Source organism: Rhineura floridana, chromosome 2 (assembly GCF_030035675.1).
Source record: "Rhineura floridana isolate rRhiFlo1 chromosome 2, rRhiFlo1.hap2, whole genome shotgun sequence".
Classification (NCBI taxonomy): domain Eukaryota; kingdom Metazoa; phylum Chordata; class Lepidosauria; order Squamata; family Rhineuridae; genus Rhineura; species Rhineura floridana.
The window spans coordinates 162,350,236-162,373,818 of NC_084481.1; the positions used below are offsets into that span (position 1 = coordinate 162,350,236).

At 40.6% G+C, this 23,583-nt stretch overlaps 1 protein-coding gene across 4 annotated transcripts in view; it reads left to right on the forward strand.

The window, feature by feature from the left end:
- Nucleotides 1–2,676: 2,676 nt before the first annotated feature.
- Nucleotides 2,677–23,583, forward strand: part of SMOC1 (SPARC related modular calcium binding 1) — a 128,221-nt gene continuing 107,314 nt past the window's right edge. For all 4 annotated transcript variants that reach the window (XM_061611151.1, XM_061611152.1, XM_061611155.1 and 1 more), the window contains exon 1: nucleotides 2,677–3,012. In XM_061611151.1, coding sequence (XP_061467135.1) covers nucleotides 2,914–3,012 — 99 coding nt within the window. In that variant the 5' untranslated portion in view covers nucleotides 2,677–2,913. The remainder of the gene's footprint in view (nucleotides 3,013–23,583) is intronic.

Consider the following 23,583-nt stretch of genomic DNA (forward strand, 5'->3'; position numbering starts at 1 on the left):
TTTTGGTAATATATCCATTTTAAAAATATCCTTCGCTAGAATTTTAGACATCCAAATCATATCAATCCTCGAGAATGTTTTATGTCTTTCTGAAAAATAAGTAAATTCCTTTGCGTTATCATTTATATATCTCCAGGTATCCACCAATTCTAAATGTTCCATCAGTTCAAAGCAAATCTTCGGTAATTTACCCTGTGTCTCTTTAATATTTTTTTCAGAAAGTCTATCAATTTTTGGTGAGATTACCCCATTCCAATCACCCATGACGCACCAATGATCATATGAAAACTCTGACAATTTTTCCATAAGTCCTGTGTAAAACCTTGTTTTATCTTCATTGGGGGCATAAATACCCACTATCAAAATGTTTATACCCTGTAAAGTAATTTCAACCCCCACAAATCTACCACTATCATCCAGTAATACCAATTTAGGAAGCAATTGTGGGTTAATGTAAAGAACAACTCCATTTTTTTTTTTTGGTCCAGCCGAAATAAATTCTTCACCCAAATTTTTACAAATCAAATATTTGGAATCTTTCTTCTTAATATGAGTTTCTTGTAAACAAATTATATCCAATTTTAATTTTTTCAAATAATGAAACACTTTCTTTCTCTTCTGCGCTGTGTTGGCTCCATTTATATTCCAAGTTAGATATTTGTAATCCATCTTTAAGCGTGTATTTTAAAATGTGCCTGATGCTCCTTTTAATCCATCATCTTCCTTCCCCTCCTCTGCATGTTCTTGTTGACTTTGTTTCCCAGGAATTATATCCATATCTTTGAGTTTATCTTCTTCCATGTCTTTTGAAGCTTTTCTCAAGAAGTCCCTTGCTTTTTGAACAGTATTCAATCTATATTTCTGTTGTCTGAATGTAAAAATCACTCCTTCTGGAACATCCCATCTAAATTGAATTTTGCATTGCTTAAGTTTTTCTGTAAAGAAAGCATATTCTTTTCTCTTACGTAAAAGTCTAATAGGAATTTCTTTCATCACCAGTATTTCCTTACCATCAATTTTAAAGGTATTTTTAAAGTGTTGTTGTAATACCATATCTCTGGTCATCTTCTTTATAAAGTGAACAAGCACATCTCTTGGAATTTTTTTCATTGTTGCATATCTGGAATTAATTCTATAAACTTTGTCTATTTCAAATTTCATCCGATCTTCATTCAAATCCAGAAATGTTACTAAAGCATTAACAATTTTATCTCTGATGTCTTCACCTGTTTCCTCAGGGATTGCACGGAATCTCAAACAATGTTCTTTATTTCTCATTCAGTCACAGCCATATAGTCCAAGTTTTTTTCTAATTCCAGATTTAATATATCTGTTCTATTCTCCAAGATTTGTACCTTTTCTTTAGTATTTTTTGCATCCTCCTTTATTTGCCCAATTGTCCCTTTAATCTCATCCACTTGTGTTTTAATATAGTCTTTTATATCTATCAATTCAGTTTTCATTTCCTGTTTTATATCATTAATCCCTTCCATTATTTTTTGAAACACATCTGGGGGTATAGCCCCTTCCTGTGGGTCAATTGAACCTCTTCGCTCCTGGGCCTTAGTTGCTTTTTTAGTTGTCATTCTCGAAAGAAGCCTTTAATTTCTGATATTAACCACTGTTCCAAAACCTAGAGGCAGTCTATTTCTTTTTTTTTTCCTCCACCAACAAAAGAGTTAATATTCCAGGCCTGTTATTATAGTCCGGCCAGCACAGCACAGTTCTTATCTACGTCCAGGAATGCAAAACAATTCTGGTTCACAACACCAAGCGATTAGTAACTTCCCGGAAGTGAGTGCTCAGCTGGTGACTGTCTCTGAGAGATCTCTGCCTCAGAGGAAGCTTTTTTCAGTTTAAAAGCCAGCCAAGAGGAAACTTTGACTGGCTTAAATGTTCTCCAAGGTATAGGAGAACCGATCAGATTTTCCACAGGACTTCGTTGAGCTGTCGGCTGCTGGAATTGATCAGGAAATCCCTGAGATAAGAAGGCATGCCGATCGGCTGAAGATGGAGTCAGGACTTCCAGCAAGCTGTACTGGAAAAAAGCAAAGCGTTTTTTTTTCTTTTTAAAAAAACGTCCTTAACCAGCGAGCCTACTTCTGTCTAAATCTTATCATTTGGCTTAAATTACTACAATAAAAGGGATTTGTTTACGAATCAGCAACTGAGAACTGGGTGAGTCATACTTTTTCTCTTTTAAATATAATTAAGGAAGAAAGAAAATGTAAACAACTTATATATATATATTTTTTACGACAAAAAGCTGGCCTGAATTTGGAGTTTTAAAGTTTAAAAACGGATGAGAGGTAATTATTATTTGATGGAAATATATTTTGGACTATTTTTCTCCTTGGACTATTTCTTTTTGGACGAATCTGCTGTTCATATATGTTAAAAAATAAATTATTTTTCAGGATTTCCCCCCAACCTTTTTACTGAACGATTACTTCTGGGCAAAAAAAAGTTTAGGAATAGCCAGTCTGCTGGGATGTGTGTGACACTGTATCACGACTTAAATCAAGCTCCTGATTCCTTCTTGGAGTGGAGTTTCTTATTTTGAGTACAGGGAAGGGTATCTTCTTGCCTGTCAATTGGCGTAGCCTAGGCTGGCCCCGCCCCGCCCCGGCAGAGGGCTTTATAATGGAAATCCTTTCTCCTAATGGCTCGGGTTGAGGCATTTAACCTGTTGCAGCTGGAGGGGGCAGAAGGCGCTCGCTCTGTGGGGGGAGGCGTGAGCAAGAGGAAAAAAGGTTAACGAGTTAGCCGGCTAAAATAAATAAAGAAAAGAAGAATCATAGCAACCTGAAGCCACCTCAAAAATCAAAACCTTCAGCCACCAACGACGAAGGAGGGTAGCCTTGTGGCTGTGATTTCTCCCTCTCTTCAGTCCCCCCCCATTTTTTTCTCAGAATGTTTGCTAGACTTTGGGGCTCTGTGACTTCTCGCTTGCTGTTGGCGCTGCTGGTGCTTCTTCCTCAGGTTCATGCCCACAGAGTTACGGGCCCCAGGGTGAGTGTAACTTTCCTACTTGCCTCATAATTTCTGGGGGTGGGGGACTGGGGAGAAGGATGCTTTAAAGCTTGCGTCTAGTCCTGGCGTCAGGTTTTTCTTTCCTCTCGCAAGACGTGCCTGCCTCTTCAGAACAACTTGACTGAAGCTGTGTAGCTACCCCAAAAAATTTTTTTTCAATAGGTTTCTTTTTTTTTGTTTAAAGTAACTTTCTCCCTACTTCTGAACTGGTCTTGAAAAACAACCGGACAAAATGCGTCCCCGTTTTTGCAACTGCTTGTTAAATGTGCCTTTTCTGAGTCCACGTTGTTGGAGACGGGCTTTAGCCATTTTGGGGAGCTGTTTTGTAGAGCAAGTGGGAGACAGATTGCGCGCTCTCTCTGTATGTTCCTAAGCCTTGCTTTTAATTGCTGTGGTTTGATCCCGAGGATCAAAAGCCCAGGCACAACTTGGAGGATGAAAATTCTGATGTAGCCAACATAGGTTCAGGGAGTATGTTAGCATTCTTTTGTTAATTTTCCATTTAGCAAAATCGTCATACTATCCAAACGTAGCTTTAGGACTTTTCCTTTTTATGCCCCAAACGGGAATTAAATGAATCTCTTTTGTTATGCAGTTAAATGCCCTTTAACTACTGTAATGCCTTGAGTCTAGGCAACAAGGATGGAGAAGTGGTCTTAATCATTTATGATAGGGAAATAAGTCCTACAATTCCCAAATACTGCTTGTGGGAGAATCAGTTACTTTATCATATATTATTACGCATTAAAAGAATATTAGAGTGTTGCAATAACTGTGATTTCTAAACCTTTAAGGCTTCTGTCCTATATGCACTTGTTGGGAATAAGTTCTACTAATGTTAATGGGGCTGACTTCCAAGTAACCGTGATAGAACCGGACTGCCAATATTGACCAGGCATTCTCTCCCCCACTTCACCCCATCCACATTGTACAGTTAGATCAGTGGAAAGCACCAGAAAATATCCTTACATATTTCCTCTACAGCTGGAAATGCAGATGTGTGTACTGTATCTAATGTGCACTAAATTGAATGTACAATTCAATATTTTAATGTTTACTTGAGTAGAAACTGCTGCTAAGGGACAGGGCAAACCCATCAGTACTGTGCTGCTGGTGAACAATTTCTGAATACTAGATCTGTAAAAATGTTCCTAATTTTGGGAATACCCTACAATCATATTGTATTGGGGAAAGAAAGTTGTATCCTTCTGTCTAACTATCTCTTTTTAGCCCCTTTTATGAGCAGATGTGTAGCGCAGCAGCAGTTGAAATGGGCTAGATTGGATCCAGTGCATGTCATAAATCTTTGAAGTTAAGAATTCCAAAGGCAGCAGAAAACTGGGACTTCAACTTGAGTCCATGCATGGAGGATGTTTACCTAAAGTTTACCTAAAGTTCCACTGTATATGAGAAGTATTTCTCTCCCCCTGCCCTGCCCCACCCCACCCCACCCCACCATGCTACTAAGTATGATGATGGCATCTCTGTTTGGATATTGAAAATGATGTATGGAGTCTATATAAATATTCACATGAGCCTCAGTGTTGTGGTATCTGGGAGCTTTAATTAAGTGTGGAGCATCCAAATGCTGATGTCAGCCCATACAAACAACATATGTTTGTCTATCAAGCTAAATCCATGTAGACCATTTTTATATACTTGACTTTGCAAGCTTCTCTAATTGCTCCCTGGACTGTGTCTTTTTGGGGAACAGAAACTATTTCAAGAGCTCCCCCCCAGTCCAATTAAAAGCTACTGCTGATTTGTCACTTCCTTGCCACATGGGTTCAACAAACTTTATTTTCAGGTGGTACTTAAGTTAAAGCTTCTTTTTCCTCCTTGCAGCAAACCTTATGTCCCCTATCTTTGTTGGGGAAGATCTATGCCCTTTAAAACTCTTGCTTCCTCTTCAGTGAAGAACTGTGGATTTAATGGATGTTAAACTCGTAAATCCCATCTCCTTCCCATTCCCAAGTGATTTGTTTGAAAACTATGGGGCTTTTATTTTTTGCCTGCTAGTTTGTTAGCATGTTGAAACTCAAAGGGACTTATCCTATCTGATACACTTTCCCCTGATGATTAGGCTCTGCCAATAAAGCTGTCACTAGTGTAAAGATGTTATGCTTTATATTGCCATCTGCATAACAAAGCATTATTCGAATAATTCATTGCAGTTCTTTTATAGTGGCTCAGCCGTATTACTCAGTTTTCTCTAATCCCTGTTCTGAGATCTGCACTAAGCAAAAATAAAGCTCTGGTTTGCTAAATAATATCCTTTTCAGGAATTACTTCACTTTTTTAAAGGGGGGACAGTGAAGAACATGTGAAGTCAGTGTTATAGCTTGGTCAGAGTCTTGATTTCTGCTGAAATTGCAGAGTAGCAAAAAGTTCTTGCCGGAAATATAAAATTCATTTCATTTACTTGAAAATAATGCCATTGTCCTGGCCCTGAATCCCACAAAGTGTACACTTCTTTTTTAAATCCCTGGTTGTAAAAAAGTCTGACTGGAGATATTTCCTAGTTGATGGAAGAAGATTGTATGCTTAAACCCTACCTGTTACTCTGAAAACAATACTCCTCTCTTGGGGAAATGAAACAGGGTTACCCCTTTTTATTTTGTTCTCTGCCTATCTCCTCAAGGTGTCGAAAGCACTACAGGAGGATAGATCCAGCTCTTACCCCCCCTCCCAATTCTGTAGATTGCTTCTAGCAAACTACCTTTTCTAGCATATTATGTTTTGGAAGAGCACTCCTTTAAAAATACATATATTAACTGAGAAGATGCTGAAACAGGACAGTCCCACAAGTCAGTCACTTTGATGAGCCTTTAGCTTAAAACTTGCTTAGAGGATTTACCGTGATGCTAGAAAAAACTGCACAGCACAAGACATACTGTGTATCTTGTATGGTAAGTGGGTCTGTGTTCCTCCTTCACTATGAAACTTCAGAAGTTCTTTTTTGAAGAAAAATAGTGCAGTAGGCTGAAATTGCAGACTGGATTCAGGACTACAACTATTTAATATTGTATAGTTTTAACAAACTGCCTTCTAATGGTGAAAAGAGCTATAATTTTAATTTGATCTTTTATGAGGCTTGAGATTGCCTAATGTGTTACAGTACTGAAACTGATTAGAAAATAGTGTTTTTCAAGAATCACCTGCAGCCCCTTCTACTGGAGAACAGCAGATCCAGTTTACAAAGAGACAAATTTATGTATACAAGTTCTCATCCTTGAGTGTGTTCTTCCTTTAATGTTCAAAACCTTAAATAGCAGTGCTTCAAAACATAGTGGGCTGTTCCAAAGGGAAGACAGACTTTATTTGTGTCAAGCTGGAATGTGAAATCAACTAGATAATGGTAAATATATGCTGCTAAATTGGGTTGAGATAGGGGACAGAAAACCCAGATGTTTCACTATCTGTTTGAAAGATTAACAGTTCTTGGGGAGAAGAATGCAAGGAACTTCTGACTGTGTGTCAATCAGCAGGGCAAGATGAAAATGTGATTAATCACTCTTGTTAATTCCTTCCCCCCTCTCCAGCTTGGCTTAACTACAATATCAAACTGTTTGTTTATATGTAGGGGAATTCTTCCATACTTTCCATAAAGGCCATTCTTGTTTGTATTTTCCCACAGAATAGTGAAAGCTTTTAAAGGTAATCTGAGCATGAGATGGAAGTACAAGATAGGCCACAGAGTGGGATGGATGAGTGGGCTTGGCAGTATTTCTGTAGACCTCTTTTGTGTGAATGTTTATGGTGATGGAGGGCTGGGGAACAGCAGTTTCCATGACCCTTTGTTGTAACTAGCCAAACATCATATATTAAAGGTTGATACAGTTTAGCAGCATAAGGATTCCAAATCTGTTGGGCTAGAAAGGATTCTGAAGTCATCCTATCCATGCACCTGAAATCATTTTTTTCCCTCAATGGACAATAACTTACTGTCAGAAATATTGCTTGAATTACTGAATTCAGTGTCTACATGTATAACTCTTGCTGCTACCAAACTGATAGATGATATAGATGAGATACTATCATCAGGATTCACTGTCTCTTCTTCTGCAATTACAGAGTTCTCACTCTCCTGTTTTGGCTTTTTGAAGTAGGAGCTAATAAAGGCTTGCTTGCAATTGAAACTCATTGGGACTCTTTTCAGTGGATAACACACTCCCTTTTCATGCTGATTGGCTCTTAGGACACTGTAGACATAGGGACCCTGCTTGAACCTAGTTCCCCAAAAGTGAGGGGTCTAAGACCCCGCAGGACCCTGGACAACTACATCCCTGCTTCTTACACAGATTCTGTGTGTATGATAAATGCAAATGGAGAATCTTTGTGCTAAACTTGTACTGCTTCTTAAAGTTCAGTGCAATGAGATACTACTCCTCTACTTTTCCTAAGTTGGGAGAAGAGGTTGGGCTCCTTTTGTCACGTTGAGAAAAAGCCCTCACTAATGAACCAAGGGCACTCGCATCATGGATTTGTAGAAGCCTGCTCTTTTCAGAGCAGCACTACTATTCTTAATAATCATGTCATGCCACTGTGGTCTCTACATGGTGTTCAGATACGCTTGAGGTCTGGAACCTTTTATTCTACAAAATAAGTACTCTTTGGGATCCTTTCAAATTGCCCCTGTGTTCACCTTTCTGAATGAACTTGAGCATTGGAAGTGGTTTGTTGCTGTAGAATACATCAAAACTGCGGAGAGATAATGCAGCATTTCTGGCAGATTCTTTTCTTCCTGTCCCAAGGCAATTGCAACACATCTATAACCAGCCTTATGCTCTTGGCCAATCTGGAAGGTACCAATTTACCCAACTGGTTCATGACAGTAGGCATGTGAACCAATCTCCATCGCTAAAATGGGGTTTGGGTAGGTCTTGAGCACTTTAACAAAGAATATGCTAGTTTAGTGAATATATTTGCTGGATTGTTTACTTGATGATCTGTTTCAAGCATCTTTCTTCCAGTGTCAGAACTTGGTTGGGAGAAAAGTGTTTCAGGAAATGAGCAGGAGTGGGAGAATGGTTTTTTGCTCTTCATCTCTGTGCTCTATTCCATCTAAAAATAGACCCAGCTTTCTGTATGATCTGAGCAGACAAGTAAAATAATGTTGGTTTGTAGTATTTCTGCTGTTTTGTGTTCTGTCATTTTTGTATAGTGTATAGCAGCCTTCCCCAACCAAGTACCCTCCAGATGTTTTTAACTACAACTCCCATAATTTCTAACTACTGGTCATGCTGGCTTAAGCTGGTAAGAGTTGTAGTCCAAAACATCTGGAAGGCACTAGGATGGGGAAGGCTGGTGTATAATTTAACCTTCCTGGATAAGAAGATAAGTAGAAATAAGCTTAAGAGCTCTGTGGATATAATCTGTCAGTTCAGGAACACAACAGTGTCTGGGTAAGAATGTCTGATCATTCATAATGTTTTTGCTGTATGTGGGAGGAACTGGAAGCCCCTTTCTCTGCCCCATGCTTCACTAGGAACCTAAGATATTTTATTGATTGGGGGCAGTAAGGAAAAAATACTATTTTTCATTCAATGCTGAACAAGCTATAGAGCTGTTTTAACTGCTTTCAAGAGAAAAGCACAACAATATCTGCACGTGCGTCCCAATTTTAAAACTTTGTTCAGGTATTATGTCTTGTCAGCTCTTGGCAAGTGAGAAGCATAGCGCATTGATGAGGTTTTTAAAAAGCTGGTGGAAAGGATGTGCTTAGTGTGATTGCTTTTTCATTTGTTTTGGTGTATGACCAGCATAACTACACATGTGAGGACAGCGGCGTCAGTAGCGGGAGTGCGGGGGGGGTACGGACCTCCGGCACGCGCCCTCCCAGGGGCATGGACAGGGGTGGCTGGTCTCGCACGTGCGCACTCACCACACGCTCCAGGCTGACGGTGGAAGGCCGTCCAGGCTTCACCACCAGCAAGTGGGCGCCTGCTTTCGGTGCATACTGGACCAGGTGCCAGGGGGCCCTTGGCGAGCCCCCAAATCTTGTGCTGTGCGCACGAGGCCAGCTACCCCTGTCCATGCCCCTGGGAGGGCGTGCGCCGGAGGGGCACCCAGCCGGAGAAGCAGGCCTGGGAACACCGGCGCACCTCCCTCGCCCCGCCGATGCTGCTCCCGGTCTTGCCCGCCCACCTGCATGCCTCCGAGGAGGAGTTGGCTGCTCCGACCGACCCAGAGCGCTTCTCGGCTCCTTTGCCGGGCAACGGTGCGGGGTGGGGTGGCTCTGGGTGTCACCCCCTCATAGTGTCACCCGGGTGTGATATGCACCCCCTGCACCCCGGTAGTGATGCCCCTGTGTGAGGAAGTTGTGGTTTCAGTGCTTAAGACTCCCTTGTCCAGTTAGTCATTTATATAGAGTGTTTCTAGAGAGAAGTGATAACTAAAGATCCCTTGTTCTTATTTCTTGTGTTGGAATTTTGCTGCTGCTTCAGTATTTGTAATATGTATTGCTTGTGTTCATGGGGATTTCAGATTCTGACTTTGCAGCCATAAGAAATCTTCCAGCATGGGTGATCTCATATGGTACAGTACAAGCAGGGCTCTACCCTTCAGGATGTATTAACATATGCAACTAATGTTGAGGTAGCTTGTAAATAGTTCCTTCCTTCCCTGTAAGTCTTACTGCAAAACAACAACAAAAGTGTTAAGCTTTTGGAATTATGATATGCAATTGTTTAAAGTCTTCCAATTTGCCTTGATATAACTTGTTTGCTACCTGCCCTCCCCCCCAAAATATAATGCCACAAGTAAGCCGGTAATAAGATTGTGCCTAGCCCTACCTCATCAGTTATGTAGGAGAGGTGCTGCATGGATCAGGGTTACTGCATATGATCCGCTAAGAGGTTTTAGTGAGAAATTACATGCTTGGAAAGGCACAACACAGATAACATATAAACAAATTTAGAATGCCTAATGTCTGAGTGTGTAGTGCCCTGAAAAAATATGGATTATCCTATTAAGACACTGTCCATTCCCCGAGTGGTGAGAAGTCCAGGGATAGTGCTCCAGGGCCCATTTTACTTAAATAAAAGTGCCATGGAGACTTGCAATGTCTCTCAAAGAGTAAGTTACCTGTTGAAAAAGATGTTGTACCTATATGAATAATACAAGAACAAATATGTGAGAGTCCATCAGATTGTGTCTCAAGATACAACTTGCAGTGCTGCTTATACTCCTAGGTGCATGTCTCTTCTGTCTGGCACATATCAAAATGTGGCCTGGAGACCCTTGCATAAATACTCTCTTTTCCATAAAATTAATGTTAATCCCTTTTAAAGCACAAGTTTACATATAGTGTCAACAAAAGCAAAGCACACGTGGCCTGACAGAATGCCCGCACAAGTCATATCAAAATGAGTTTTTCCATGCTCAACAGTTTGTGTACACTGAATTACCTTATAAAAAGCAACAATTCCCAAACTTATTCTGGTTGCTTATTTGAGAAACAGAAAGGAGTTGTATGTATTTTCCCCATCTGTGGAAAACGACATTAGGTGTTCTGAGAATTGAGTTATGTTAGTGAAAAAACTGTTCCCAATGTAATCTTCCTAACAAGTTTCTTTATCAAAATTATGAGGAAATGTTTTGCCTAAACACACATTTCTTCCTGCTCAGGGATCACAGACCTAAACAAGAAAAGCTGAAGGAGAGGTGAGGAGAGTCATTTGGATATAACAAACAACAGATGAGTTGAAAAACTCAGCTGGATTGTCTTGCTGCTTGGTTTCAATCAAAGTAATATAAATCTGACAGTTGATGATAAAAAGCACCTGTCAAGGACTAAGAGGATTGGCATGAGTCTGTATCTTAAGATATACACTTTAGTCGCTACCCTCTCAAGTGTAACTGGAGCTCAGATTGTAAAGGACAAGGAGACAGTTCTGGGAAGACTGAGGTAGAATTGAATTTTCTTGTGAAAGGAAAGGGATTGAATGAGAGCAAGGAGCTGGGGGGGGTAGAAATGGTCAGGAAATCTAAATTAGGTTTGTGATCTGCGGAGAGGTAAGCCATAGAAGTAGTTGCGTTTGTGTGTGCATTTTTTGTTCCCTTCTCTTCTTCCCACTGATTGCCTAAATTTAAGTTGCAAGTCTCCAGATGGGGAACTTGGTGGCTTCATATTGCATAGAATTGCTATGTGCCTTGAGCTCTAGGGGTAGGGCAGAACATGGATCCCCCCAGCCCCATTTCCTAGAAAGTACTCAAGGACTTCAGTGACCACAAGCAGTCAAACTTGATTTTTGTCTCCTCCACAAAACAATAAATATTCTGTTGGTGGTCTCCCATGTAAAATGTAAAACATGTGTAGCACTGCTACCTTTTCTGTGACTTTGGATAGGCCGTGATTAGCGTGGGTGCAGCTCAGTGAGCAAACTGCAGTGTCTCAAAATATTTCCTTAAATGGCAGTAGACACAGGGTTTTCTAAACTGTGCATCTTGAAAGTGATCTTATGTATGGCTATTGCATAATCCTTTGGCACCCTGAATTCAGGTAAAGTCCACTTTATTCTTTTATGAATGTTGGGACTCTGATCCCAAACTGCACAAGATGGAACTCGAAGAAGGAGCTACCCAAATACAGATGGAATACTGCTGCACTGAAGCACAATATAACTTCTTTTAGGCCTTTATAGTAGAGGAAGCATATAGGTGCCTGGCCCAAAGCCAGGCTTCCCAGGGGTCTAAGAACAACTAGCGCAAGAAAACCAACTCAGTGAAGACTGGGACACTCTGCAAGCTGACCAATTCATTTGGATCCTTACAGAAATTAGAAACATTTGTCTTCCATTATAATGACTGAAAGGAGGCATTTTTAAGTTAAGAGAGAATAATTTTGTGGGATAGGAACAAGGTGTATAATTTCTTCAGTAAAATGCATCTGGAGTTGGTATGACTGCTAGGATAGAAGTATGAAGTAATGTTGGTCCATTAATCAACTGGAGCAGGGTTGTCAGCCAATCTTTTGCTTTTTTGGTCGGTTGCCCAAAAAAGCAAGAAAATTGTCTGCCTCTGTCTCCCTCTCCCATTGCCTTTCTGTTGTGCCGTGTAAATGAATTGGACAGTCTGCGTTGAATTCCAATTTGTGGATGCACCAGAAATTGCATCTCTTTATCTTTGGTGTCCACCTTTGGGCCTAGGCTTTGATCCCTGGCCAAACCTGGGAGCTGTACAAGCACAGGGCGTTGGTCCCAGAAACTAACAAGGAATCAGTGCAGTTACTTTACAGCTGGCAATGTGTGACCTGTATGCCCAGTCCCAGTTAGTTCAAAACAGCAGCAAGGTTGTTATTGGTAGTTTATACAATTCTTCAATGACCACCCAACATACAACACATCAGACTATTGCAAATGGGATGTTGGAGTGTGAATAACCATGGCTAGGATATACCTGTTTCATTGGGTTCTTTATTCTGTGGGGAATCTCTTCCAACCAGCTTGTGCATTTACTGTCTCTCGGATAAGCACCCATTTAGGTCCATTCACCAGGAATGAAAGGATGACTGAAAAGTGCTCCAGAAGACAGTTCCCTGGATTCCTCTTCACTCTAGTGTGATTAAGAACATAAGAAGAGCCTGCTGAATCAGGCCAGTGGCCCATCTAGTCCAGCATCCTGTTCTCACAGTGGCCAACCAGGTGCCTGGGGGAAGCCCGCAAGCAGGACCCGAGTGCAAGAACACTCTCCCCTCCTGAGGCTTCCGGCAACTGGTTTTCAGAAGCATGCTGCCTCTGACTAGGGTGGCAGAGCACAGCCATCATGGCTAGTAGCCATTGATAGCCCTGTCCTCCATGAATTTGTCTAATCTTCTTTTAAAGCCATCCAAGCTGGTGGCCATTACTGCATCTTGTGGGAGCAAATTCCATAGTTTAACTATGCGCTGAGTAAAGAAGTACTTCCTTTTGTCTGTCCTGAATCTTCCAACATTCAGCTTCTTTGAATGTCCACGAGTTCTAGTATTATGAGAGAGGGAGAAGAACTTTTCTCTATCCACTTTCTCAATGCCATGCATAATTTTATACACTTCTATCATGTCTCCTCTGACCCGCCTTTTCTCTAAACTAAAAAGCCCCAAATGCTGCAACCTTTCCTCGTAAGGGAGTCGCTCCATCCCCTTGATCATTCTGGTTGCCCTCTTCTGAACCTTTTCCAACTCTAGAATATCCTTTTTGAGATGAGGCGACCAGAACTGTACACAGTATTCCAAATGCGGCCGCACCATAGATTTATACAACGGCATTATGATATCGGCTGTTTTATTTTCAATACCTTTCCTAATTATCGCTAGCATGGAATTTGCCTTTTTCACAGCTGCCGCCCACTGGGTCGACATTTTCATCGTGCTGTCCACTACAACCCCGAGGTCTCTCTCCTGGTCGGTCACCGCCAGTTCAGACCCCATGAGCGTATATGTGAAATTAAGGTTTTTTGCTCCAATATGCATAATTTTACACTTGTTTATATTGAATTGCATTTGCCATTTTTCCGCCCATTCACTCAGTTTGGAGAGATCTTTTTGGAGCTCTTCACAATCCCTTTTTGTTTTAACAACCCTGAACAATTTAGTGTCGTCAGCAAACTTGGCCACTTCTCTGCTCACTCCTAATTCTAGGTCATTTTTTTTTTTTACAATAATTTTTATTCAAATTTTCATAAAACATAGAAAACAAAATCATAAAACATTCAAAGACAAAAAACAAAACAAAACAAAAATGATTAAACAAAAAAAAATAAAATGTTGACTTCCCATTTGTCACATATCAAATCAGTTATAGGTCTACAATATATAACAATCCTGTCTCTTAAATCATATTATAAAATCACTTTCCTCCAGTAGTTATCTTAATTAATCATCAAATCTCATAAACATTACTTTATTCTTTCCACAAAAAGTCAAAGAGAGGTTTCAATTCTTTAAGAAATATATCTATCAATTTTTCTCCAAATAAACATGTCAATTAATCCATCTCGTTAATAATTATAATAATCTTATTGTCATAACCATAGTCCAAATAAACATTTTGATTAATCCATCTCATCAGAATCTGTTAGGTCCAATAATTTCAATAGCCATTATTCCATTATCCCTATTAGTTCCATCTTCCATCTTCAATAGTCCTGTTAAGTCCAGTAATTTCAGTGTCCAATCTTCCATTATCAGTATTCCATAATAATCTTGCTGTTGTAGCCATAGTCATATAATAAGAGTCTGATGGGAATTTCCTCTATCCCAAATATTTTCTTGCCATCCATTCTGAATAAGTTGCTGAAATACTGTTGTAAAGTCATATCTGTGTTCGTCTTTTTTACAAAATGCACTGGCTCATCTCTTAAGAGTTTTTCCATTGTCACATGGCTGCAGTTAATTCCATAGATTTTCTCTATATCAAGCTCCATCACATCATTCCAGTCCAGAAGATTATCCAAGCCATTGATAACTTTATCTCTAATATCTTCATTAATTTCTTCAGAGATAACGTTAAATTCCAAACAGTAGATTTTATTTCTAAAATCCATAAACTCCAGATCTTTTTCCAATTCCACATTTGTTCCAATCTCCAGGACTTGTATCTTCCCTTTATTTTTTCTTTTCTCATCTCTGATCTCATTCTCCTCTCTCACAGGATCCCCTAATTCTTTAAGCTCCTGCGTCATTTTGCTCAGTTCAATTTTCAGCTCCTTACTACCCTGTCGCAGGGTTTGTTTCGTTATCTCAATCTCATCCATTATTTTCTGAAACATAATTACTTCCAGATTCTCAGCCACTTTCTTGATTGCCATTTTTAAAACCACGAAAACAAAGCAAAACAAAAATAAAGAAGAACCACTTCTTATTTCAGCAACAATTGGGTTAATATTCCAGGCTTGATGACATCACAGTATAAACAGAGCAACCTGCCTTATCTCTCTATGTTCAAGAATGCAAAACAAATTTAATTCCCAGCATCAAAACAGTTAGTGGCGTCGTGAAGAAGCAGATTCGTCAAAATAAAATAGACCAAAAAGAGAATAGTCCCAGACAATATAATATTCCTCGGAATAGAAATCAGGAATAGAAATCCCTCTTCTGTTTATTATCTTTAGAATGCACTTCCAGGACAGCTTTTTGCGGCAGAAACAGAGATAAGCTGTTAATTTCGTGAATAACAGAGAAGAGCTATATCTCACCCAGAAGTTGTCCAAAGCCGATCAATCTGACAAATCTCCTTTTGCTGCAACAATTTAAACCAAGTAAAAAAAATAATAGAAAGAAGGGTGCTTGCCTGTTAGTCCGTTCTCTCTTTAAAGAAAAGATAAACGTATTGCTTAAGCAGATAGAGCTTGTTAGGAAGTCCGTCCGGCATTGTTGGCTGGACCTTATCTCATAAATTAATGAAATCCAGTCCTCCCAACAAAAACAGGCTTTTGAGGTTGATCTCTACGTTTCTCCCTGCCCGGGAGAAATTTCATCAGTCAAAAAAAAAATGTTCTGACTGATTTATATCTGAATAAGCTTCTTTTGAGGCGGGAGCCCGTCCCAAAAGCAGGCACAAGCGAAGTCACCCTTCCCGGAAGTCCCCCTAATTCTAGGTCATTAATGAACAAGTTGAAAAGTACAGGTCCCAATACCGATCCTTGAGGGACTCCACTTTCTACAGCCCTCCATTGGGAGAACTGTCCGTTTATTCCTACTCTCTGCTTTCTGCTTCTTAACCAATTCCTTATCCACAAGAGGACCTCTCCTCTTATTCCATGACTGCTAAGCTTCCTCAGAATTCTTTGGTGAGGTACCTTGTCAAACGCTTTTTGAAAGTCTAAGTACACTATGTCCACTGGATCACCTCTATCTATATGCTTGTTGACACTCTCAAAGAATTCTAATAGGTTACTGAGACAGGACTTTCCCTTGCAGAAGCCATGCTGGCTCTGCTTCAGCAAGGCTTGTTCTTCTATGTGCTTAGTTAATCTAGCTTTAATAATACTTTCTACCAGTTTTCCAGTGACAGAAGTTAAGCTAACTGGCCTGTAATTTCCGGGATCCCCTCTGGATCCCTTTTTGAAGATTGACGTTAATTTGCCACTTTCCAGTCCTCAGGCATGGAGGAGGACCCGAGGGACAAGTTACATATTTTAGTTAGCAGATCAGCAATTTCACCTTTGAGTTCTTTGAGAACTCTCGGGTGGATGCCATCCGGGCCTGGTGATTTGTCAGTTTTTATATTGTCCATTAAGCCTAGAACTTCCTCTCTCGTTACCACTATTTGTCTCAGTTCCTCAGAATCCCTTCCTGCAAATGTTAGTTCAGGTTCAGGGATCTGCCCTATATCTTCCACTGTGAAGACAGATGCAAAGAATTCATTTAGCTTCTCTGCAATCTCCTTATCGTTCTTTAGTACACCTTTGACTCCCTTATCATCCAAGGGTCCAATCGCCTCCCTAGATGGTCTCCTGCTTTGAATGTATTTATAGAATTTTTTGTTGTTGGTTTTTATGTTCTTAGCAATGTGCTCCTCAAATTCTTTTTTAGCATCCCTTATTGTCTTCTTGCATTTCTTTTGCCAGAGTTTGTGTTCTTTTTTATTTTCTTCATTCGGACAAGACTTCCATTTTCTGAAGGAAGACTTTTTGCCTCTAAGAGCTTCCTTGACTTTGCTCGTTAACCATGCTGGCATCTTCTTGGCCCTGGCGGTACCTTTTCTGATCTGCGGTATGCACTCCAGTTGAGCTTCTAATATAGTGTTTTTAAACAACTTCCAAGCATTTTCGAGTGATGTGACCCTCTGGACTTTGTTTTTCAGCTTTCTTTTTACCAATCCCCTCATTTTTGTGAAGTTTCCTCTTTTGAAGTCAAATGTGACCGTGTTGGATTTTCTTGGCAATTGGCCAGTTACATGTATGTTTAATTTAATAGCACTGTGGTCACTGCTCCCAATCGGTTGAACAACACTTACATCTCGCACCAGGTCCCGGTCCCCACTGAGGATTAAGTCCAGGGTTGCCGTCCCTCTGGTCGGTTCCATGACCAACTGGTCTAGGGAATAGTCATTTAGAATATCTAGAAACTTTGCTTCTTTGTCATGACTGGAACACATATGCGGCCAGTCTACGTCCGGGTAGTTGAAGTCACCCATTACTACCACATTTCCTAGTTTGGATGCTTCCTCAATTTCATATCTCATCTCAAGGTCTCCCTGAGCATTTTGATCAGGGGGACGATAGATCGTTCCCAGTATTAAGTCCCTCCTGGGTCATGGTATCACCACCCACAACAATTCTGTGGAGGAGTCTGCCTCTTTTGGGGTTTCGAGCTTGCTGGATTCAATGCCTTCTTTCACGTATAGAGCGACTCCGCCACCAATACGTCCTTCCCTGTCCTTCCGATATAGTTTATATCCAGGGATAACCATATCCCACTGGTTTTCTCCATTCCACTCCACTCCATTACAGGATGTGGCTCTGTAGATAAGTGCAGAATTGATTCTGCAGAACGCCTGTTAGGTTCCATGGGACAAAGTAAAGAGGCTGCAGTCTGTGAAACAGTTGCAGGGGGCCTAAACCTATTTTCCTAAGGCACTGGGCAAAAAGCAGCTGTAGCCCCCACCTGAATGGTATCCCTGAGGGGTGTGCGATATAAGCTCTTCCATATAAGTAAATAGTTGTTACTCATTTGATGTATGGGAAAATGTAAAATCCTGACAAAAATCTCATCTCCACCCTGACACTAAGGTGCAGACAGTAGATCTCTCCCTCCCTCCCTTGCCTTCCACCCCCCAATATGTAACGCACAGTGGCCTTGTTTGCATGACATGGTAAAACAGAGCAAACCTTGGCTGCAGCTCGTGTTAGTGAAGAGAGAGCTTAACCACAAATCCAGGTTCAAACAACATGCTAAGCCAAACCTTGCCAATAAAAAGGACTGGGAAGAAGCAAAGCGGCTGTGAGCTTTTCTCTGGTTGCCCACACATTCCTGCTGTGTGAACCAGGTTAGTGATGCGTTATAAAGATTCCTTCCTTCTGTGGCCATCTCGATACACAATTAGGGTTCAGGAAGGAATATAAAGCAAGGGCATACAGCAGGGGTGGGGCACCTTTTTCACTCCATAGAGCCAGATCCTTATCAGGATTGGCCTTGCAGGCCAAACTTGACAGGTGGACAGGGTTGTCCACCAGTCAGTCAGTCATATGATATCATGATGTCTTATGAATGAGAGGCAGGCTGTCCCGCCCACCTGCCAAAAATCCCATGTGGGGTTCGTAAGTGCCTGTTGCTGCTGCAGGAAATAAGGGAAGAAGTGTGCTTAGTAGAAATGGCTTAGTAGTGTAATGTAAGTAGTTCATTTTAAGAGGCAGGCTTCTTTCTCTTGCTTCCCAAAGCGGCAATGGCAAGGAGGAATGAAGGGAAAACTCCCCTTTGTTTCTCCCCAGTCAGCAACAGGGGGCACAAAGGAAGACTTGCAAAGTGCCCAATGTTGATCCCAAGCACCCACTGAGGGAAGCTCCTTTCTTGTGTCTCCTATAGCAGCGGCAGCAGTATGGGGAGGGAGGAAAAATGAAAGGGAGAAAGAAGCTTCTTTCTGCTGTTCACTGCTCCTACAGCTGCTGCCACTACTGCAGCAGGGAGAGCATGGAAAGGCTTGCAAAGTCCAACCCGTGCTGATCCCTTCAACCTTAGTCACTGGAGTTTGAAAGGATCGGTGCAAGGTGATGTCACAGAGCAACACTGGGAGGAAGTAGAAACCACTTTCCTCTCCTTGAGCAAGGCGTGTTCCTACTGCCCATCAACTGATGGGTGGTTGGGAGTGTGCCTTGTTCCCACAAAGGAACAATCAAGAGCCCACTTTAAGCTCCTGACTGTGACCAGTTTGCATCGTTCTTTGCAGATAAAATCACTCAAATCCAGTTTGATCTTGACTCAAGAGTTATAACAGTACGCACTGAGTTGCCTCGGGAACTGGATTGTCCTGTTACTATGGATTCTTTTCAGTTTGTACAACCTGAGGATGTAGACAAGATCCTCTCTATTGTTCAGGGTACCACATGTTCTCTGGATCCATGCCCTTTGTGGCTAGTGAAATTTGCCAAGAATGCGTTGAGGGAATTCATTAGCCTTAGGCAACAACATAAATACATCTTTATGAGAGGGGTGGTTACTGGTGTCATTAAAGGAGGCAGTAGTGCATCCACTACTGAAAAAACCCTCCTTGGATGAACTGCAGCTTAACTATCACCATGTCTCTAATCTCCCCTTCTTGAGCAAATTTATTGAGTGCTTGGTGGCATCCCAACTGGAAAGGACTGCCTGAACAAGAATACATGGAGTAGGCTTTGCTATTAAAAATAATCTTGTGAAGCTCTTGTCAGAAGTTATTGACATAAATGAGTGGCTCTCAACTGTCCGGTTAACTCTCCAAAAACTAGCAGGCAACTATTGTAAGTGCTTGTGCGCCAACATTAGATGCTAATGAAGACATCTAGGAAAATTTTTATACCCAGCTGGACACCATCTTATCAGATATTCCTAGCGAAGATAAAATTATCCTCCTGGGCAATTTCAGTGCAAGAGTTGGGTGTGATTTTGGTTTATGGTTAGAAACCATAGGGAAAGAATTTGGCAGTAGCAACCTGAATGGAATTCTACTTCTGACTAAATGTGCAGAACATAATCTTGTTATTACAAACACGTTCTTTCACCAGAAAAAGAAATTTAAAACATCATGGAAGCACCCTCAGTCGAGACACTGGCGTCTTCTGGATTACGCAATTGTCCATGCTAGAGATCGTTGTGATGTACTCCTCACTAGGGCCATGACGAGTGCTGATACCTGCTGGACAGATAACCAATTAATTCGATCCACTATGGCTATTAATATTGTTCCTCAACGTAGGCTCTAAGGAAGAAAACCAAGGCGTAAAATGAACATCCATGCCCTTCAAGATCCTATTAAGTGAGCTTGTTTTCAAACAACGCTTAAGAAATATCTACCTACAGAACTCCCTGAAAACGTCGACGAACTCTGGATTAAACTGCAGACTTCCATTATTGCAGCATGTGAAACCAAACTAAGAAACAAAAGGATTGGTTTGATGAGAATGATAGTGAGATTGAACATATCATCGACAAGAAAAGGAAAGTCTTCTGGATATGGCAGAACGACAGATGAAGGAGGTGTGAAAATTGGAGGGAGAAATACCAATTTAAGAAATGCAGACGATGCCATACTACTGGCAGAAACCAGTAATGATTTCAAATGAATACTCATGAAAGTTAAAGAGGAAAGCACAAAAGCAGGACTACAGCTGATGTCAAGACTAAAATAATGACAACAGAAAATTTATGTAACTTTAAAGTTGACAACGAGGACATTGAACTTGTCAAGGATTATCAGTACCTCAGCACAGTCATTAACCAAAGTGGAGACAATAGTCAAGAAATCAGAAGAAAGCTAGGACTGGGGAGGGCAACTGTGAGAGGACTAGAAAAGGTCCTCAAATGCAAAGATGTATCATTGAACACTAAAGCCAGGATCGTTCAGACCATGGTATTCCCGATCTCTATGTATGGATGTGAAAGTTGGACAGTGAAAAAAGCAGATAAGAGAAAAATCAACTCATTTGAAATGTGGTGTTGGAGGAGAGCTTTGCACCTACCATGGACTGCGAAAAAGACAAATAAGTGGGTGTTACAACAATTTAAACCAGAACTACCATTAGAAGCTAAAATGATGAAACTGAGGTTATCATGAATCAATGCTAGAATTGGTGAAATTCCTGGGCAAATCGGAAAGCACCCCAAAAAAGGAAAAACATAAGTTATCCACTAAAATGATTAGCTGGAAGCGCCTTTAAAATGAAGCCAGAAGAAAAATTTGACACTGTTGAACCTGAGGGGAAGAACATGTCAAGTTAAAATGCAAAGATGTATCACTGAACTCTAAACTCAGGATCATTCAGACCATGGTATTCCCAATCTCTATGTATGGATGTGAAAATTGGACAGTGAAAAAAGTGGATAAAAGAAAAATCAACTCATTTGAAATGTGGTGTTGGAGAGCTTTGGAGATACCATGCACTGTGAACAACAAATTAAACCAGAACTATCACTACAAGCTAAAATGATGAAACTGAGGTTATCATACTTTGGACACATAATGAGAAGACATGATTCACTAGAAAAGACAACAACGCTGGGAAAAACAGAAGGTAGAAGAAGAGGAAGGCCAAACAAGAGATGGATTGATTCCATAAAGGAAGCCACAGACCTGAACTTACAAGATCTGAACAGGGTGGTTTACTACAGATGGTATTAGAGGTTGCTGATTCATAGAGTCACCATAAGTCGAAAATGAAGGCACATAACAAACATGTCAAGATAATTGAGGATTGTAGCCAACTAAGTTCTACTTGGAGTAGAGTAGACCCATTAAATTAATAGGCCTAAATTAGTCATGTCTGTTAATTTCAGTGGATCTACTCTGAATACAACTGACATAGGATACAACCCTATATAGTGTGCTTTATCTGGAAAGGCCTGAAGCTGTGTTAGTCCCCAGTACCGACAATGTTTTGATATTTACACAGTTTGTAGCTTGTGGATATATGCCTTGTTCACCTAGTAAAGAAGGGATGCATGAATATTTCTATTTCAGTATAAATTGTGTGGGACAAGTTAGGGACATAGGAAGCTGCAATTTACTGAGTTAGACCATCCCATCTTGTTCAGCATTGTCTATGGTGACAGACAGAAACTCTCCTGGGATTCAGGCAGGGGTCTCTCCCAACCTACATGGAGATGCTGGGGACTGAACCTGGGGCCTTCTGCATGCAAAGCAGATGCTCTTCCACTGAGCTGGGAGACCAAAAGAAAACACATGTGAATGCTAATGTGGATTAAGTTACTGCTGCAAGGGATAACTGCGGCAATAAAGCAAGATAGTTTTGATAAGCATGCTTTGATACATCTGTCTTGCTGCAGGTAGATCAGGTTGCACTTCAATTTGTTCATTTGTAAATTGAAGAAAAATAGATGTACTTTTCATTTAATGTCATACACAAATGATAGTATTATTTGGCTCTGAGGTTATTGCCCCCCCCCAAGTTCCTTTGCTTTTCTGTCTCACTTTCTCTTCCTTGTTTGAATGAAGACAATCAGTCCAAATTTGTTTTCTCTCTTGCATTGCAGGGAAGCTTTTTGGGTGCTGATTACAATTTTACAAAGTCAGTTGTATGTTAGGATGTGCATTATGCATAGATGGGAGGCCAGAATGAATGCCCACCAAACATCTTTGTCTTTGTGTAGACAGACCCTTCCCAAGCTAAATTATAAAAGTGGTTCCAGCTGCTGAGCAGCTGCAAGGAATCTGCTTTTTCTCACAGACATTAAAAGTTCTTTAATCAGTGTTTGTTGTTTTTGACAGTGGTGGTGCTGAGGTGTGGAGAGACAGAGCAGATGCTCATGGCTGGCAAATTTAGCTTTATCCTGACCTCTCTTATCTCACCTCTGTTGCCTTCCCACCCAGGTCAGAGGAGGCTGGAATTAGTCTTGGAAGTGGCTATAAACATGCACCTGTGTAAATGCATAGTCAAAAGTAACGGGTTTAATTTCTGTTTTGAATACTTCTTGAAAGGCTTCCTCTCCTCTAGCAGTCACACAAGGATTTGTGCATTTAGAAGAGACTTCTTTAAAATTCTGTACTAGCCTCCTTATATCAGAATATATACTATATTATAGGGATGTTCAAAAATAGTTGTATTATAAAAATTAGATATAGAAAATAAGTTCAAGACATTCAACATTGCCCTTTAGCTGCTTGTACCCTACGGTTCCCCATAGCTTCCACTTCTTCCTCTAGGATTCACCAGTCTTGGGAATGGATTTTTTTAAATTTTTCAGATATATTTGGGGTTAGGACTACACAAAACATCGACGATGTGCTGTGATTGTATTTGCTTACTATCCACACCTGATACTCATTTATTTAATTCCATTTGTGAATCTCTTCCCATAAAATATTTGAAACAACTTTGCAGTAAAAACATGAGTAAAACAATCACACTATTTCATATATAAAAACAAATAACTTTTTTTTTTAAAAAAATGCTTACATAAGTAACTATTTCAAATCCAAAACAGATACAGACTGGATAAAGACTGAACTGGGATAAGAATTGTAGACCTTGCAATCTATACTACAACTGTGCCATTATTAGAAAGTAGGAAATAAATGCAGAGCACATAGCTCAAGGAAGTGAGCCAACCAGCAGACTGTGGGTCCAGTCCTTTTGGTCCCACAATTAAACATGAAGAAAAGGAATAAACATGTATTCATCATGTACAAGAGCCAAGCCAGAAGCAGTCCTTCTGTATGAACAGTTACACTCCAGAACAAAATAAATAAGTGATTACTGCCATTGTCCTGGTTTGGAGTTGGCTGACCTGCTGTGTTTCTGGGCTGCCACACTCCTCCCCAACTCCTGCTGCATAGGCTCATTTTCGCCATTAGAGTTAAGAGTAGAAGTGATGCACAGGCACTGACATATAAATATGCTGTGCTGCTTATGGATATT